Genomic DNA, 18,016 nt, shown 5'->3' with positions numbered 1-18,016 from the left:
TTGCGGGTCCGAGATGTGCTTTCCCAGCCTCACATGCTGCTTCCTGTTTGTCAGGAAAAGGGGTTCAGGCACAGTCAACTCGGAGTGTTGTAGCTCTGGCACATTGGTGTTGAATGCAGAGGCAAAATCAACAAACAAAATCCTCGCATGGGTCCCCTGGCAGTCTAGATGTTGGAGGATGAAGTGCAGGCCCAGGTTGACTGTGTCATCCACATATGGATTGGTCCGATATGCAAATTGCAGAGGGTCCAGCAGGGGTGTTGTGATATTTTTCAGCTTAGCCAGCACAAGTTGTGTGCAACAGCCTATCCAAATACTGGGTTCTGATGGCCAACTTCTACCTCCATCCTCATTCCAAGGCAGAGGCCTATCATGGTCCATGGTTGACCTCCTAAACCTGACCACGAGAAAGCTCTGTACGGCACACATTTTCAAGGGAAATGCTACAATTGAGGGCCTCAGGCTCATTAGCAAGAGATGGATCTCCTGCTGCATCTATCATAGTGCACCCAGACTGCCACACCAGATGATAATATTTGAAACACTTTCTAATTTTCCAAGTTCATGAAGGGGCATCATCCAGAAATGTTGAATATTTATCTTTCCATAGATGCTGCCTGCTCATTTTTCCAGCTTATTCTAGCGATGTTACAAAACCTACCTTCAGCGGCGCTGCAGATCTGCCACCGGCTGTGTGTGCGACTCTGGCGCCTTTGGGGGGGTGGGGATTAAAATACAGGTTTGTATCGCTTGTCAGAGAGGGATTTCCTCGGGCTGCTAGTCGATGAAGAAAAATCGATCGGACTTCCTGTTTTTATTATTTTATTTTTATTTATTTACTTATTTATTTTTATTTTTTTTTTAAATCGCTGGACAATTTAATAGTTGGATTAAAGTAAAAAGCGGCTTCAAACACCCTCAACGCCTTCAACATGATGGATCGTAATATCAGGACAAAACAAAGGGTAAGTCGTTTATTTCACATATAATCTTGCTTCTTGGGGTGGTTCGAGTCTAATTTTACGATGTGAAAATGTTATTTAGTCCCCAAAGGAGTCGGCCGTGTCTTGCCTCCCGATATGGGGTTAAAATTCACGGCAATGGCAACGTTCCAATCGATCGCATTCCAGAAACACCCACTCGCAAGATGATTAAAATTCTCTTTTTTTTGGACAATCATGTTGTGAGCATCTAAATCGTCTATATTTTGTGTAATTGTCTATCCATGATCAATATTTTTATACTAAATATCCACAAAAGTTTTAGTCACATAAAGACGGTCTATTGCTAGAAGTTGTAATTTATTTACCTATCTGTTTTTTGCGAATTTAGTCACATTTTTGAATTTCAAGGGCAGTCTGGGTGTTTATGACTATTTCCGTCACAACGGTCATTTCGTAGTTACTACAATTGCAAAAAAATAATAATTGACCTTCATGGTCAATATTGAGAGTGAATGTTTCTAGATTAATTTATGGGAATTAAACGTTAAATTCCTTCCATTTGGCATATAAGTTCATGACAGTGGGATTTAAAAATCATGTTATATTGTGAATTCTTGTGTGAATGGGACTGGTTTGTTATTTGGATATTGGATACTTAGGCTATTTAAAAAAAATAGCCTTTTCTTAATATGCTAATATGACTACTAATATGCAAAGGCTATCTATTTGTGGCAAGCTGCAGAAGGGTTATTTCTACATGCCTATGGTCTGCACTCTAAGCGGCAGAGCAAACTACTGGTTTGTAAAACCAATGCTTCTGCACCCCACACTGCTGAACAGTTTTGAACAGCATGGAAGTGGTCTGCACAATGGGAGGGGTGGAAATTCCCCAATTCCTCAATAACTCGGTCACCAACTTCTGCTTCTCTTTGCGTTGTAACTATTCACCTTGTTATCCACTTGCCAATAATGCAAAAATAAATACCAGCATAAAATAAATATTAAAGTTATGAATCAAATCAAACCAAGCCACATTGCAGATAAACATGAACTTAATCACTCAATGCATTCCCTTCATACTTGTCTTTTGTGAGCCTTCGTCAGTCCTAGTTCTCCATCCTTTCAGTGCTAAAGGCCAGAGATAGTTGGCAGTAGAAGGCTTTCTCAAGCAAGACTGTGCCTGGAAGGGCTGAATGTAGACTAAACCATCCAGGCCGAGGCAATTGAGAGTTGGGCTGGCTGGGAGGTATCAGCAGGGTTGGAGCTACAATGTTACTGCATGAGCGTTGTCCTTCTAAGAACAATGAACAGGTTGTTCTCCATGGAGCAACTTCCATTGCCTTGAAGAGTGGTTTCATCTAAACCTAGTAATTTTGGAAGTCAGTTGTTGATAGTGACAAAAGAAACAATCCTATAATCCGGAGTCAAAAGTAAAGTGTCTGAGGATTTAACTCTGCATCTACTCCTGATTCCAACCTGCAGAGATCAGGTTCTGGCTTCTTGTTCAACCTCAGGTTTTTTTCCCTCCAGCATTAAGCAATTATGTTTTTAGTTGCTTAGCTCTCAAAAGCAGGCAAGTAAACCCTGCATTCCCTCTCTCTCTCTCCATCCTTCCCCCACCCAAGTTTGCACCAGGTTCCTGTTCTCAGCTGTTCTAACAGCTAACAATGGCCTGTTTCCTTTATCATCATTACTTTTTTGCTTATCTTTCATTCATTTGTTCTATATCACTCTACATCACTGTCTATATCTCTCGTTTCCCTTTCCCCCTGACTAGTCTGAAGGCGGCTCTCGGACTGAAATGTCACCCATTCTTTCTCTCCAGAGATGCTACCTGTCCCGCTGAATTACTCCAGCATTTTGTGTCAATCTTCGGTTTAAACCAGCATCTGCAGTTCCTTCCTACAGATTACATTCTGAATTTGCTGACAGATCGCAATCTCAAAAGAAATTAAAACAAAACACCACTCTGCACAAATTAGCATTTGACAACAAACATGATGATTTGTTGGTCAAGTATGCTGTGAACAAATAAGAATCAACTATGCCAGTGGACAACAGCAATGAGAGCATCAAAATCAAGTAAGCACGTGTACATTCTGGAACTGCAGCATACACTGTGTTCTGGTAAACAGGAGTGCCATCATTGTTCATGCTCCGGATTTGAGGGCTATTTGGCATCTCCATCTCCATAGGAATAATGTGGATTCCACAGATGGTTCATTGTGGTCTATTGTTCTTACGTTGGCCTTATGAGCCACCTCAGAACCTACAAAAATGAATGGCAGCAAGTCAGCCTTGATCCTGAAGGACTCCCTAGGAAGAAGGACATTGCTCGGAGAGGTCCAAGCAGAAGTGTTATCTCTCAAGGACACGCTGATGGGAATGCTTGTGCCTCCTCTCCTGAGTTTCCTGATCTAATTTCAGTCGTATCCATAATGGTGCCTCCTACAATAGTGTTCTGCTTGTAATGGTAACCATGAAATAAATATACAAGTGTTGAAAGGACTGTGGACATGATCGGCCATATGGTCTCCTCTATGCTGCAACAATTCAATGAGACCAACTGCAAATAGACTTCCACAGAGTTTATCTCAAAGATACAACTATTGCTCCACTTCTACTGCTAATTAGGATACTTTGTAGATAGACACTAAATGCTAGAGTAACTCAGTGGTACATGCAGCATCTCTGGAGAGATGGAATGGGTGACGTTTCAGGTTGAGACCCTTTGTCAGACTCTTTTACAATTTCAGGATACATTGTGACTGAACGAATTACAGGAACTGGAAGATCTATGATTTCACCGTATTGAGCAGCATGTCCTTCAGTGGTTGTTATTGTTAAGTCAGTCTATGCTTGCAGAGACATATCACATGTTAATGTCCTAGCATTTAACTCTGCACACATGATCTCCTCCTGATTTCAAACCAACCTGCAGAGATCAGGTTCTGGCTTCTCGTTCAACCTCAGGTTTTTTTTCCTCCACTATTAAGCAATTATGCTTTTAGTTGCTTAGCTCTCAAAATGCTGAAACTCGGCTCAAACATCCCCTCCATCTCCTTTAAGTTATTTCATAAAATCTACCATCTGTCCCAAACTCCATGACAAATTTTGTTTGATGATTGATAATATGAGCTGCCATGCATATCAGAGATGTTACATAAACGTTGCTAAAATGTTGTCGTTTATTTCAATTTAATAGACCATTTTCCTCCCCTCAACGGTTGAGCAAGAGACAGAAAGTCTGGATAGAGTTATATCGCATAGTGTTTTCGGTGTCCAAAGCATAGTCAAAGTTCTGTCAAGAGTCACCGAGGAAAGGAAAATAGAACATATTTACTTCCTGGGTCACAGTAGGACATGAGTGACTTAAGCTTGTATTCCATTACTAGTTAAAGTGTCTTAGGTATGCTGGACATAATTTATATTAATTCACTGATTTCTAGTTTCTATTACAAGGCAAAATCTCATGTAAAGCAAGGTGACAACCTTACCTCCTGTCAGTTGATAATGGAGCAATGTGAATGACTGTGGTCGTGCAGTAATATGTAGCCTCGTCCGCACCACTCTCCTGGCTGAAGTCCGTGTCAAGACATGAGGTGCTGGAAAGGACACACAAAATAGGTTTCTCACATGCATACCTACAGGAGGATTACAGTTAGACTATGGCTTTTTTCACTGTTACATTGGGTTTGTTTAATATGCTAGGACAGATTTATGAAGCCTTTAACCAGTTCAATTAAATAACTGGAAACTCAAAAGTATTTATTTGACTCTTCCACGGAATTTGCCATGGATCAATACAAGAGGCTCCTTGGAAATTCCACACCTTAAAGTTTACATTACAAATGTGATTTTGAAAATCTAAAAACGTCCATAATTCATTCCATTGAGCACTTTCTCTTAAGGTTGAAAGAACACAGAAAAAACATTTGGTGCATCATGCCTAGCCTTGTTTGGAGCAATGTTAGACATACAATATGTCTACCAAATTTGCAATGGTCATATTTGTTGCACACAACTGACAGAAACATGCACTGAAATATATTTCTTATTAGTTGTCCATTCACAACAATCTCACAAGAGGCACCTTTGCGTTCTGAGCACAAGAATTGAAGGTCTCTGAATGGGAAGTGGGGAGCTAGAAAGAGGAATTGTCAATCGGACATACTAAAACAATCTTGATCGACTGGTTCCTTTAGTACTTCCTCCACCTTCTTAGAGAGACCCAGCTAAGGTAAATAAAATACGGAGCCCTCCCATTCAAGGGCATTTCAAAATGGACAGTTTGATGATTGTGCAGAGAAATTCAATTCCAGTCCTGGAAATAAAAGCACAGAAATCATATTCATAGAGGAATAAAATATTAAACTTCCAGCACTCACCAAACTCATCACAAATAGACTTGTTATTCCCCAGCGTTGGATGTTCAAATGTTTCTCGACAATAAAGAATCGTGGTGTTCAGATCCATCATAAGGATCCCTCCAAGAGCCAGCAACTGTGCTTCATCAACGCACTCGGCTGATGCCTTCTGAATTCTTTTTCGAATTGCCCGATAGCGGCAATACTGGGGATAGCTTAATACTTTAACTTGTGATTGGTTACCTTGGAAACCTTAAAGATAAAGGGATGGGTTAATGGTGAAATACTGGATAGTCTCAGTTCATCAGTAATTTATGCCAAATTCAGCCCGATTAAATATAGACAATAAATTTCTCAGCTTTTGAATAACTGGAATAGCCGCACCTTGGTATCACTTAAGCTAAAGTAGTAAAGCAATGCTTCTTAACAGACATAAAACACCCATAAGAATATCTACCAGCACATTGAATATCATGTAGTTAGATCCATGAAGCACATGGACTGAAGCACACAACAAATCCTTGATAACATATTAAATTATTTTAACCATTAGTTCCCTTACATTTTCATGTACTTATACCAGGGACGTACGGTCAGGGGAGGCAGGGGAAGCAGAGCCTCACCTGTCATACTCCCAATGAAAATAGCTGTTAAGAAAAGTACAGAAAAATAATAATTAAAAAAATAACTATTTTCCAAGTGATCTATAAATGTAATTTCTATATGAATAATCATTTTTTATAGTAAAAATCGCCAAATTTGTGCAGCTCTGCTGCAAATAAAGGGAGAGATGAGAGGTGAGGCAGCGACGAGCTGAGCCTCCCCTCTGATTGTGCAACCCCTCAGAAACTGCATGGAGCGCGGGCAATAAGCATGTGCCTGTTACTATCTCTATGTATGTCACCAATGTAATGTTTGTAAACCCCCTCACTACATGTCGTCACCTTCCATAGTCCAGGTAACTTATTTCACACATAAATATATTAAATTTCTCTCTCTCCCCTTCTCTCTCTCCCCTTCTCTATTTCTCCCTCCCTTCTCTCTCCCCATCTCCCTTCCCCTCCATTCTCTCTCTCTCCCTCCCTTCTCTCCTCTCTCACTCCCTCTGAGCCTCGTCTCCACCCCACTCTCTCCTCGGGGAGACGCGGTGATCAATACAGGGAGGGCCGGACCACTGATACTAGCCAGTGCCTCCCAGCCATTGACCTCACCGCACGTCACTGAATTATACCCCAGTTTGAAAATGCGTGGTGAAAATGACCACAACATGTGCACTAACGACCAGATCATTAGATCTTTGCCATAGAGGGAGTACAGAGAAGGTTCACCAGACTGATTCCTGGGATGTCAAGACTTTCATATGAAGAAAGACTGGATAGACTTGGCTTGTACTCGCTAGAATTTAGAAGATTGAGGGGGGATCTTATAGAAACTTACAAAATTCTTAAGGGGTTGGACAGGCTAGATGCAGGAAGATTGTTCCCGATGTTGGGGAAGTCCAGGACTAGGGGTTACAGTTTAAGCATAAAGGGGAAATCCTTTTGGACCGAGATGAGAAAAACATTTTTCACACAGAGAGTGGTGAATCTCTGGAACTCTCTGCCATAGAAGGTAGTTGAGGCCAGTTCATTGGCTGTATTTAAGAGGGAGTTAGATGTGGCCCTTGTGGCTAAAGGGATCAGGGGGTATGGAGAGAAAGCAGGTACAGGATACTGAGTTGGATGATCAGCCATGATCATATTGAATGGCGGTGCAGGCTTGAATGGCCTACTCCTGGACCTATTTTCTATGTTTCTATTAGACTAAAATAGAACCCATCCAGAGAGTCACAGATTCATGCAGCACAGAAACAGACCCTTTGGCCCAGCTTATACATGCCGCCCAAGATGACCGATATATACTAGTCCCACTTGTGTGGTTGGTCCATATCCCTCTGAATCTTTTTTATCGATGTACCTTTCGAAATGTCTTTTATATGTTGTTATAGTTTCTGCCTCAACTACCTCCTCTGGCAGCTCATTCCATATGCCCACCACGTTTCCTGTAAAAACATTGCCACTGATTCCTATGAAAACATTCCTCTCAGCTTAAACCGATGTCCTCTGGTTCTTGATTCCGCTATTCTGGGTAAATGATTCTGTGCATCTACCCGATCTAGTCCCCTTATCCCCTTATGTTCCAAACTGAACACAATACCTTAACTGTGGCCTCACCAGCACCTTGTACAGTGGTAATATAACACACTGACTCCTGTACTCAATACCATGACCGATGAGGCCAATGTGCTGAAATATGGCATTATTTTAGCTACCTGTAAAGGCACTTCCAAGGAACTATGTATTGCACACCTAAATCACTCTGTTCTATAATACTCATCAGACCCCAGCCATTTACTGTGAAGATATTGCCCTGGATAGGCATCCAAAAAAGCAACACTTCACATTTATCCGCAATAAACTCCATTAACCATTCCTATGTCATTTGCCCCACCGATCGAGATCCTGCTATAACCTTTGATAAGCATCTTTGCTATCTACAATACCACTGACATCAAGTGTCAACTGCAAACTTACTAATCATGCTTTATTACGTTATCATCCATATCGTTGATATATAAACCACAAACAACAATGGGCCCAAAGTTGATCCCGGAGGTACATCACTAATCACAGACCTTAAGTCTGAAAAACTATCATCCACCCAGGATCCAACCATCACCCTCTTTCCTTCCATGAAGCCAATTCTCTATCCAGTCGGTTAACTCTCCCTGGATAACATGTGATCTAACCTTCCAGAGCTGCCTGCATGTGGAACCTTGTCAAATCCCTTTCTGAAATCTATGACAACATCAACTGCTCTGTCCTCTTCAACCATTTTGGTTACATCAGCAAAAATCTCAATCAGATTTGTGAGAAACTATTTCCCATGTACAAAACTGTGCTGACTATCCTGTACATTCTCACCCAACTCTTTGATATAGATGACAAACAGCACTGAACCCTGAGACACGCCACTAGTCACAGGCCTTCAGTCTGAAAAACAACCTTCCACCATCATCCTATGCTTCCCATCATGAAGCCAATTATCTATTCAATCAGCTAGTACTCCTTGGACCCCACGTGATATAACCTTCCAGAGCAGCCTACCATGTGGAAACTTGTCAAAAGGCCTTGCCAATATCCATTTATACATCATCTACACCTCTGGCCTCATCAACCTATTTGGTCACATCTTCAAAAATCTCAATCAGATTTGTGAGGCTCGATCACCCACCTAAAAAAACCATGCTGACTATCCCTAATCAGCTCCTGTCCATCTAAATGTATGTATATCTTATCCCTCAGTATATTCGAGTAGCTTTCTCATCACAGATGTTAGACTAACTGGCTTATAGTTCCCAGTTTTTTTCCTGTAGATCTTCTTAAATAAAAGTACATTTGCCACCCTCCAGTTTTCTGGCACCTCACCCGTATTTAATGATGACATAGCTCAGACAGGGCACATACAATTTCTTCTCCAGCTTCCCACAATGTCCTTGGATATATCTGATCGGGCCGGGAGGCTCGTCCACCTTCATAACTTCATTCAAAACCTTCTCAACTGTAATACTGGCTGGCATCAAGACACATCCATTGACTGCCCCAAGATCCCCATTCATCCAGCCTTTCTCCATAGTTAAAAACAGAGGAGAGAGTGATGTTAAGGGATGAAAGTCAGGCACTTTCAACACCAGGAAGGCTCTAAGAAGTAAACACAAGGGATTGCTATCTTTATGAATTTCCCCCTTGCTCATACATCCCAAATGTTTCCACAGGAGAGAGACATATGCAGAAGTTCTCTGCTCTGGAAACTCCACCTATCTCTCACCAAATACATCACTCCCAACATGTACGTATCTATCTACAATAAACTGATATTCTCGAGAAGCTATAGTAATAATATTGTTATGCAGTTTTTAAATTAGCCTAAACATGAAGAACAGGTTTTTACCTGAAATGCCAATTGAGTTTCATGAAGACAGGTGCCATTAACATAAAAGGTTTCACCTGAGCATTTTGGGTGAAATATGTCATGTATATTGGGTCTCTTACCAATGGCTGATTGCCCTAAATGGTCCTGCTTTTATTTAAGGAGCAGAAAATTGAATCCAATATGCTTATTGGTTGAACAGCAGGGAAATTTTTCTCCCCTTTATAAATGGTTTATTTTCTCACTGTTATTTGTTGCATTATCTACCAGCCTAGTGTTAGAATAAACAACAAACCCCCATTGAGAAATAGAACAAATCGCACACTAGTACATAGCATAAAACTGAACAGTAAATGGACTGGATCGAGTGATCTGGAATTAAGAATGTCATTCGGAATAGGGAAAAAAATCTAACATTGAATTCATTCTTTTCTTTTTCTTTTTTTTTCTTTTTTTTTAAATTAGAAGTTAATACAGCACAAAACAGTACAGTGGAACCTAATTTTAGGTGCCAACTATGTAATACCGTAATCCATTCTATGTACAACCTCTAGTTTTATGTTATGAGAAGGAAGGAAGCAAGACAAGAAAAAGAAAACAATAGAAAGAGGAAAAAGAGGAAAAATAAATGGTAGAGAGTAGAAAAACATGAAGTGTGTATATAAAAAATAAAAAAGGAAGAGAGAAAGTGGAAAGTAGAAATCGAAGAGAAGGCCCTTAAAAGAGAATTTTTCAAATCTGTATTCGGAGATGTAGAATTCATTCTGATCGTTAAAATTACATTTTAATTTAAACTCCTCTAGTGGCTATACCTGGTATAAATTGTATAAAGAAATTACAATATTATTTTATAGACCAAATAGATGATATAAACATCTCAATGCTATTGCGAGAGCTTGTTGTGTACAAACTGATGGTTATGTTAACGTTTTAACAATATCTCTTCTTCAAAACAAAACTTCAGTGGGTGCAAATTAGTTCATGAAAGATGTTATATTAATGCAAAAACAAGTTCAAAATTAAACAAAAAAAATTAGGTAGAACCAGAAATTTTTTAATTAATACCTGATTAGTTGTTGAACAACAAAATATGGTAAAAAAAAATTGAAGGAAATGGTCGCCAAGTCTAGGTTTTGTCTTGCCAATATAAAACAGGCCACATCAAGAACACAAAATGTAGTAGGCAAGGTCAAATGAGTTCTGTGAAATTCTGTCTCACCTGGAAAGATTTCTGGGGTCCATGGATGGATTTGAAGGAGGAGACAGAAGGACAGGTGATAACTTCTCCTGCGGTTGCAGGGGGAAGTCTCCAGGGAGAAGCTAGTTTGGGTGCGAAGGAATAAGTGAACCAAGGAGTTGCAGAAGGTGTAGATTAACCTTTATTGATTCATGCCATTTATAACCTTCATCACACATATATGCATGCCACCCTTTATATGGTATTACGGTACTACACAAAGACTCTCTCTCTCTCGCTCGGGCACACTAGTCAGTAAAGCCAGACCCAAGCAGCTGGCTGTTGGTATTTTCCTGTGTACTTAATGGAGTAAAGTTGGATTTCACCATGAGTGTGTTTTACTTATGGGCCGCCAATAAACATGGTGTCAGAGTCTTGAATCACGTCTAACTATTTTGCCTGAATTTATTTTTGTTTAATTTTTTACATCAAATAATGGATAGTTCCTTACGGAGACCAGATCCTTTGGTGTTTGACAGTGAGCTTGCTGAATGGTGGTGCATCTTCAAGGCGGAATTCGGGATTTTCATTGATGCTGCCCGCCCTGCAGCTGCACCCACACCGTTGTGTCAATTCTCCTCAATGTGGCGGGCACAGAGGCTGCCTTGCGGGCACAGGATTTCCACTAGGCCCCAGAACATACCGATCTGGTAACACATGTTGTGATCCCAGCAGAATCCATCAGAGACCCGGTCTGCCTCCTCCATAAGTTCCGTGACCTGTGCCAACTTCGCACCAACGTTATCATGGAGCACAGCACGTTTTTTCCCCGCAGCCAACAAGAGGGCGAAACGGTTGAATCCTACATTAGTGCCCTTAAGAGCATTGCATCCAGATGTCACTTCCAAGACCGCGATGTGCTCATCCGCGGCAGTCTCGTATATGGCATCCTGAACTATAAGATGAGAAATCAATTATTCCGGGATGAGGAAGTTCCACTTGATAAGGTTAAACGTGCCTGCCGGGTTGCAGAATACACTGATACACATACCAAAGCCTTGAGGCTGGGGTCACACCCTGCCTATGACGTCCATGCCTTCTATAGGTCCGCACAACAATCATTATCCCCTCAACAATCGCCTAAACCTCCAGGGAGGGTAACTGATTATCTAGTCAATAACTGTGGTAATTGCGGTGGCTTACACCCAAAATTTTGTGAGCAATGCCCTGCTTATGGCAAATCTTGTCACTATTGTAAAAAGAAAGGCCACTTTATCCGGTGCTGCCTGCCGTGCCAAGCAGCAGAACCGCAACCGCAGCACCTGCAAGAAGTCAGCCAAAACATACATTCTTGTATTCCCGATTCTGTGGCTACAGACAGTGATCCCATGACAACGCTAATTATCAACACCAAGGTTGCTGCTAAGATAGATACCGGAGCGAGATCTAATGTGATCTCACTGGCAAATTTCCAAAGAATTCACAACAACGAAACTGTTCTGAAAACAATCTCGAAGTTACATCCATTTGGAGGGGGAGAATTGCAACTAGTTGGTACGGTTACACTACAATGCCATCTGGCATCTCAAGTTTACAACTTGGAATTTTTTATTGTAAAAGGGGAAGTGCCCCTCCTTCTGGGCAATGATGCATGCCATAATATGAACCTAGTTTTCTTCAGCAAAACTGTGTATCAGCTGTCGTCCTCTCAAAGTCCTACCCAACAACTACTCGAACAATACAAAGACCTTTTTGACAATCAGCTGGGCAAGCTTCCCACAGAATACAGCATTGTAACCGACAAGGAAGTTATACCTGTCATTCGTTTTCCTCACAAAATCCTGCACGCAATGAAGGACTGTGTCAAAGCTGAATTAGACAGAATGGAATCACTGGGTGTAACAGCCCCTGTCACTGACCCCTTCTCCTGGGTCTTCACCATGGTTGCAGCAGTCAAGAGGAACAAAGACGAAATAAGGATCTGCTTCAACCGCTCAATAAGGGACAGGTTGTTCGTTTGCGATCAATTACACCACGGAACCACGCTCATACTTGGTCAGTATTGACAACGGCATTTATCGGCGAACCCGCCAACACATCCTTCCGGTTAATGAACCAGCACCTCCACGTCCTTACCCGGACCAGCACGCCAGTCTTCACTCGCGCTCTGCGAATGCCGCTCCAGCGATTCCTCTGCCAATGCCCGTGCCATCCCTGCCTTTCCCAGTGCCTCAATCTCCACCAGTGCCTTCTTCTCTGCGTTCACCCGATAAGGGACTTTCTTCCCCAGCGAAGGATGAGGTGTGTGCTGGAGGTTATTATCGTACACGTGCAGGTCGTGTCTGCAAACCAAACCCGCTAATTGGAAAATTTACTGGCTCTACCTGAACTGTGCATGACTTGTCTAGTTTTATGTGCTCTCATATGCAGTAAAATAATAAATGCCGCACCTTATACTGGTGTTTTATATTTACTCCACTAACCACTCTATATGCTTCACTTCTTTAAGAGCAAGGATGTAGATTAATCCTTATTAATTCATGCCATTTATAACCTTCACCACACATATGTGTATGCCACCCTTTACATGGTATTACGGTACTACACAAAGACTCTCCCCTCTCTCTCTCTCTCGGGCACACTAGTCAGTAAAGCCAGACGCAAGCAGCTGGCTGTTGGAATGTTCCTGTGTACTTAATGGAATAAAGTTGGATTTCACCATGAGTGTGTTTTATTTTTGGGCCACCGATAATCAGAAGGACCAGTGCTATGTAAAGCAAAAAGGGTTAGGGATGGGAAGATGAGACTACTGGTGGGATTTTGTTGAAGGTGGCAGAAATGTTGTAGAATGCTGTGTTAGATGCAGAGGCTGGTGGGGTAAAAGGTAATGACAAGGGGGATTCAACCTTTGTTCCATCAGGGAGGTCTTAATGAGCAGAACTACAGGACACAGTGATATGAGTGTGGAATCCATCTAAGACAGTAGGGGGGGGGGGGGGGGGGGGGGGGGGGGGGGGGGGGCCACATTTACTTAATAAAGAGAACATCTTGGATGTCCTAAGACGAAAAGCCTCATCTTGGGAACAGATATGGCAGAGACAGAGAGACTGAGAGTCCTGAATAGCGTCTTTGCACGATGCAGGGTTGGAGGACGTGCAGTCAAGAAAACTGTAGGAGTTGATCGATCTGTAGTGGATGTCAGTTAATAATCTGTCCCCTGTGATGGAGACAGAGAGAAATCAAGAGGAGAGTTTAACTTAGTTTAGTTTATAGATACAGCGTTGAAACAGGCCCTTCGGCCCACCGACCAGCGATCCACACACATTAACACTTTCCAACAGCAAGGCCAATTTTTACATTTATACCATGCCAATTAACCTACAAACCTGTACGCCTTTGGAGTATGGGAAGGAAACATAATCCTTGGAGAAAACCCACGGGGAGAACGTACAAACTCCGTACAGACAAGCACCCGTAGCCAGGATCGAACACTGGTCTCTGGCGCTGTAAACGCTGTAAGGCAGCAACTCTACTGCTGCGCCACCGTGCCACCCATTAGAGATGTCAAAGATAGTCCAAGTGAATTTGAAGGCAGAGTGGAAGTCAATGGTAAAGTTAATGTAATCAATGCATTCCACACTGGTGTAGAAGGCAGTCCCGATGCGGTCATCAATATAGCAGAGAAAGAGTTGTGGGATGGTGCCAGTGTATGGATCAAGTCAAATTTTGAAACCCCATTATTAGTGGGTAGAAATGCTAGATACCAAACTTGATAATTATCTGGCATGCTAGGCTGGAAGTACAAATGTGAATCTATTTGAAGTTAGACAGAATTAGGATCTACCCGAGATCTTCTTGGCCCATATAATTTCCCAACACTCATAAGCTGAAAGTGCACAACTAGTAAGGCCATGTGAGCAAGACTTTATTGCCATTCTAAAAGCAACCAAATAAAAAACAATAATTTGGAAAAATAAAAAGAGGGAGCAGCAATGGGTTTAAATGAATAAAGTTAACGTTCCTGTGATAAAGTTACATCAGATTGGTGTAATGCTAGCCTTCTTTAAAGCAGGCAGCAATGTAAAGATTGAACTGATAAGAGTTTGAGTGAGAACAAAGCATGATTACAGGTATATAAAGCCAATAAAAAGACAGCTGCAAAATGGAGACACAAGAAACTATAGATTTTGGACTCTTGAACAGAACAGAACAGAAGGTGCTGGAGAAACTCAGCGGGTCAGGTGTGTCTGCGGAATGGACAGATGACGTTTCAGATTAGGATCTTTCTTGAAGCCGAGTTCCTCCAGCACTTTGTCTCTTGTTTGAAAATTGACAGCTGCAATCTTAAATTAAACATGAGATGGTGCTAACAGGGATGGTTTGTTCCAGATTAAAATTAGATACAGGTGTGATATCGTTAAGGGAGCATTTCAAATGAACGAGGAGAGAAAAACTGAAACAGTAATGGCAAGCTTTAAATAACAAAGCCCTAAAGTAATATCTGTCAGTATTTGACTGCTTGCTCAAGATGCACAGTTAAGTGGTTAATTGTGCAAGTAAAAGGCTTCAGGATTATCACAGACATTTTCTATCCCACAATTACTGAATCAGGAAAAAGCATTTTCATAAAATCAGTCACTGCTTAATATGGTTAAGAGAAGAATGCTAATCCACAATTATTTGGCCATGTGGAGTAGAAATTATGTGTTTTTGGCACTGATTATTCTATGGTGAAAATGGGACTGAAAGAAAGGAATTTGACATTGCTTGGAAACAAATCATGCAGCCTATCGGGAGCAAACCTTTTTTCCAAATTAGGCTATCTGGTCTAATTTTGCTCATGTGCATAGTCTCTGATTATATAGAAACAAATAGTTTGACTGTACAGATGTAGCTCATTTGGTCCATTTGTGTCCTGCAAATCAAATACATTTGCTCTCAACTCTTAATCCCGGCCCTTTTTTGATTTTTCATTTACAATTATTTTTTCCATCTGTGTTGTTGCTTTAGAATTTTGGTCCACTATTGGAACTGGTAGAGAATTCTAAGATCTAACACTCCCCCATGTGGAAAAACTACCTCGTTACCTTACCTCCCTCTTTAATATTTATTTTATTCACATAACAATTTAAAGCTATTTGAAAAGAAAAGTAGTTTGACAACTCTTTAGATAGAATATCGATCATTGTAACGACATTTATTACATAACACATTTATTTTCACACCACTCTTTAATTTATTTCTCTGATTATATTAGAGATTTGAACTGGAAAAAAATGGATAATGAAAATAAATAGTTTCCTTCTTTTCCTCAATGGAATTTGGCTACCACATACAATTAATTACACCTATTCAAAGAAAGAATATTATCCTGGATAACTGCTCATTTTATTCAGCGAAACTGATTTTGGAAATATTCCATGTTAAAACCATTGTTTTATTGCCTTTATAAAATTAGTCATCCACACATAAATGTTCATCTGGCATATTTTCCTTGCAAAAACAAATAAGAATGTTCTAAGTGTGGCTGTAATTTAAAAGTATGAGCTAATGCGGAGCATCAACAGAGGCATCAAAATCATTCCGCTCACTTCTCTTTTCTTTCATTGAATCATGGGATAATACAGCACAGAAACCAACCGTCCAACTCAACTTATCCATGCTGACCAAGTTGCCCCATAAAATCTATTTCCATTTACCTGGCCAATTGTCGTTTTTATGATGTTATAGTACCTGTCTCAACGACCTCCTACATAGAACATAGAACAGAGAACAGTACAGCACAGGAATAGGCCCTTCAGCCCACAATGTTAGTGCCCAACATGATGCCTAGCTGAACTGATCTCATCTGCCTGCACATGATTCACATCCCTATATTCCCTGCACTACCAAATGCCTTTCTAAAAACTTCTCAAATGCCACTATTGTATCTGCCTCCACCACCACCACAGCAGGCAATGCGGTCCAGGCCCCCACCATCCTCAGTAAAAATCTTGCCCCATACAGCTCCATTAAACTTTCACCCTCTCACCTTACATCTATGCCCTCTCATTTTGGATATTTCCACCCTGGGAAAATGGTTCTGACTGTCTATCCTATATATGTCTCAGGTTTGTATATACTTCTGTCAAGTCTCCTCTCAAACTCTGATGTTCCAGAGTAAACAGTTCAACACTATCCACCCTCTCCCTGTAGCTGAAACCCTCTAATTCAGACAGCCTAATGCTGTTTTAATCTGCCTAGCCTCAATTAAGTACCTTCCCCCAACATCCAAACCTGTCCCGATGCAGAACACAATCCCACTGCATATCAATGCTATTAAGGGTCTTGCCATTAACTGTATACTCTCTCCTTACAGTGAAGCCCCCAAAGTGCAACACCTCGCACTTGCACTGGTTAAACTCCATCTGCCATTTCTCCACCCATTTCTGCAGCTGATCTATATACTGATGTGTCCTCTGACAGCCTTCCTTACTGTCTGCAAATCCTCCAATTTTGGTGTTGTCAGCAAACTTACTCACCAATCCATCTACATTTATGCCTTGGTGATCACCAGAGATCCCATACTAGTCCCTGAGGAACTTTACTGGTCACAGACTTCCAGTCAGAGTATCTACCAGTAAGTCTGTGGGAAATCAAAGACTAAACACATTCAACAGATATTTGGGGATTAAGAGAATCAAGGGATATGGAATTAGTGCAAGAAAGTGAGCTTCTGAACACTAAATTCTAAATATATAAAAAAGAAAGATCCTATGGCATCAGTTTGCAAGGTGATCTATTGCTGGGCAAATTAATCAGACTGGATGAATCAGATAAGTTCAATGGAGACATCAACTCAAAAGATTAATAATCCTTTCGTATTGGTCACATTTTGACCAACAGCCTTATTAGGTAAAAAACAACATTCCTAGTCCACTATCCTGATGCTATAGAAACTGGAGATAGACACAAAATGCTGGAGTAATTCAGCGAGACAGGCAGCATCTCTTCTCTCCCATTCCTTCTCCCCAGAGATGCTGCCTGTCCGGCTGAGTTACTCCAGCATTTTGTGTCTATCTTCGGTGTAAACCAGCATCTGCAGTTCCTTCCTACATGCTATAGAAACTGGATTCTGCTCGGTCAGAAGTGGATGAATAGTAACTGACACCAGATAAACTGCAATGGAAGGTTCACAGGATTCCGACAGGGATGAGGAAGAAAGGATTCCGGTTAACCAAGCACTCAGCACTGCGATATATATATATATATATATATTCAGCTCACATACTAACTAGAAGACTCCTTACCTGAATGTTCACATTCACTTCCCACATTATTTGAGGTGAGGTGGCAGTCTGATGGTGGACTGATGTTCAGTTCAGATTCCTCTTTGTGTTCGCTAATGTCCAAGTTCATAGTGTTGGGTTTGGATTCCAGAGCATTTATAGCCCACTGTGAAGTCTTAATACAGGCCCATTTCGCCAGATCAGGCAGTCGGATAATTACCTTTTTGGAGACTGCAATGACCTCATCCTATTACAAGAAAAAGTAAAACACTCTCAATCTTTACTGATCTT

At 41.1% G+C, this 18,016-nt stretch overlaps 1 protein-coding gene across 1 annotated transcript in view; it reads right to left on the bottom strand.

The window, feature by feature from the left end:
• The window catches only part of LOC129701603 (uncharacterized), an 83,169-nt gene that overhangs the window by 37,213 nt on the left and 27,940 nt on the right, over nucleotides 1–18,016 (bottom strand). The window contains exons 3-5 of the mRNA XM_055642895.1: nucleotides 17,747–17,972; nucleotides 5,333–5,563; nucleotides 4,442–4,549 (exon numbers count right to left, since the gene is read on the bottom strand). Coding sequence (XP_055498870.1) covers nucleotides 4,442–4,549; nucleotides 5,333–5,563; nucleotides 17,747–17,972 — 565 coding nt within the window. The remainder of the gene's footprint in view (nucleotides 1–4,441; nucleotides 4,550–5,332; nucleotides 5,564–17,746; nucleotides 17,973–18,016) is intronic.

The sequence above is a fragment of the Leucoraja erinacea genome, chromosome 11, assembly GCF_028641065.1.
Source record: "Leucoraja erinacea ecotype New England chromosome 11, Leri_hhj_1, whole genome shotgun sequence".
In the NCBI taxonomy this organism is placed as follows: Eukaryota; Metazoa; Chordata; class Chondrichthyes; order Rajiformes; family Rajidae; genus Leucoraja; species Leucoraja erinaceus.
The sequence above is the reverse complement of the archived record's forward strand: the minus strand, read 5'-3'. Positions and strand labels throughout refer to the sequence as shown.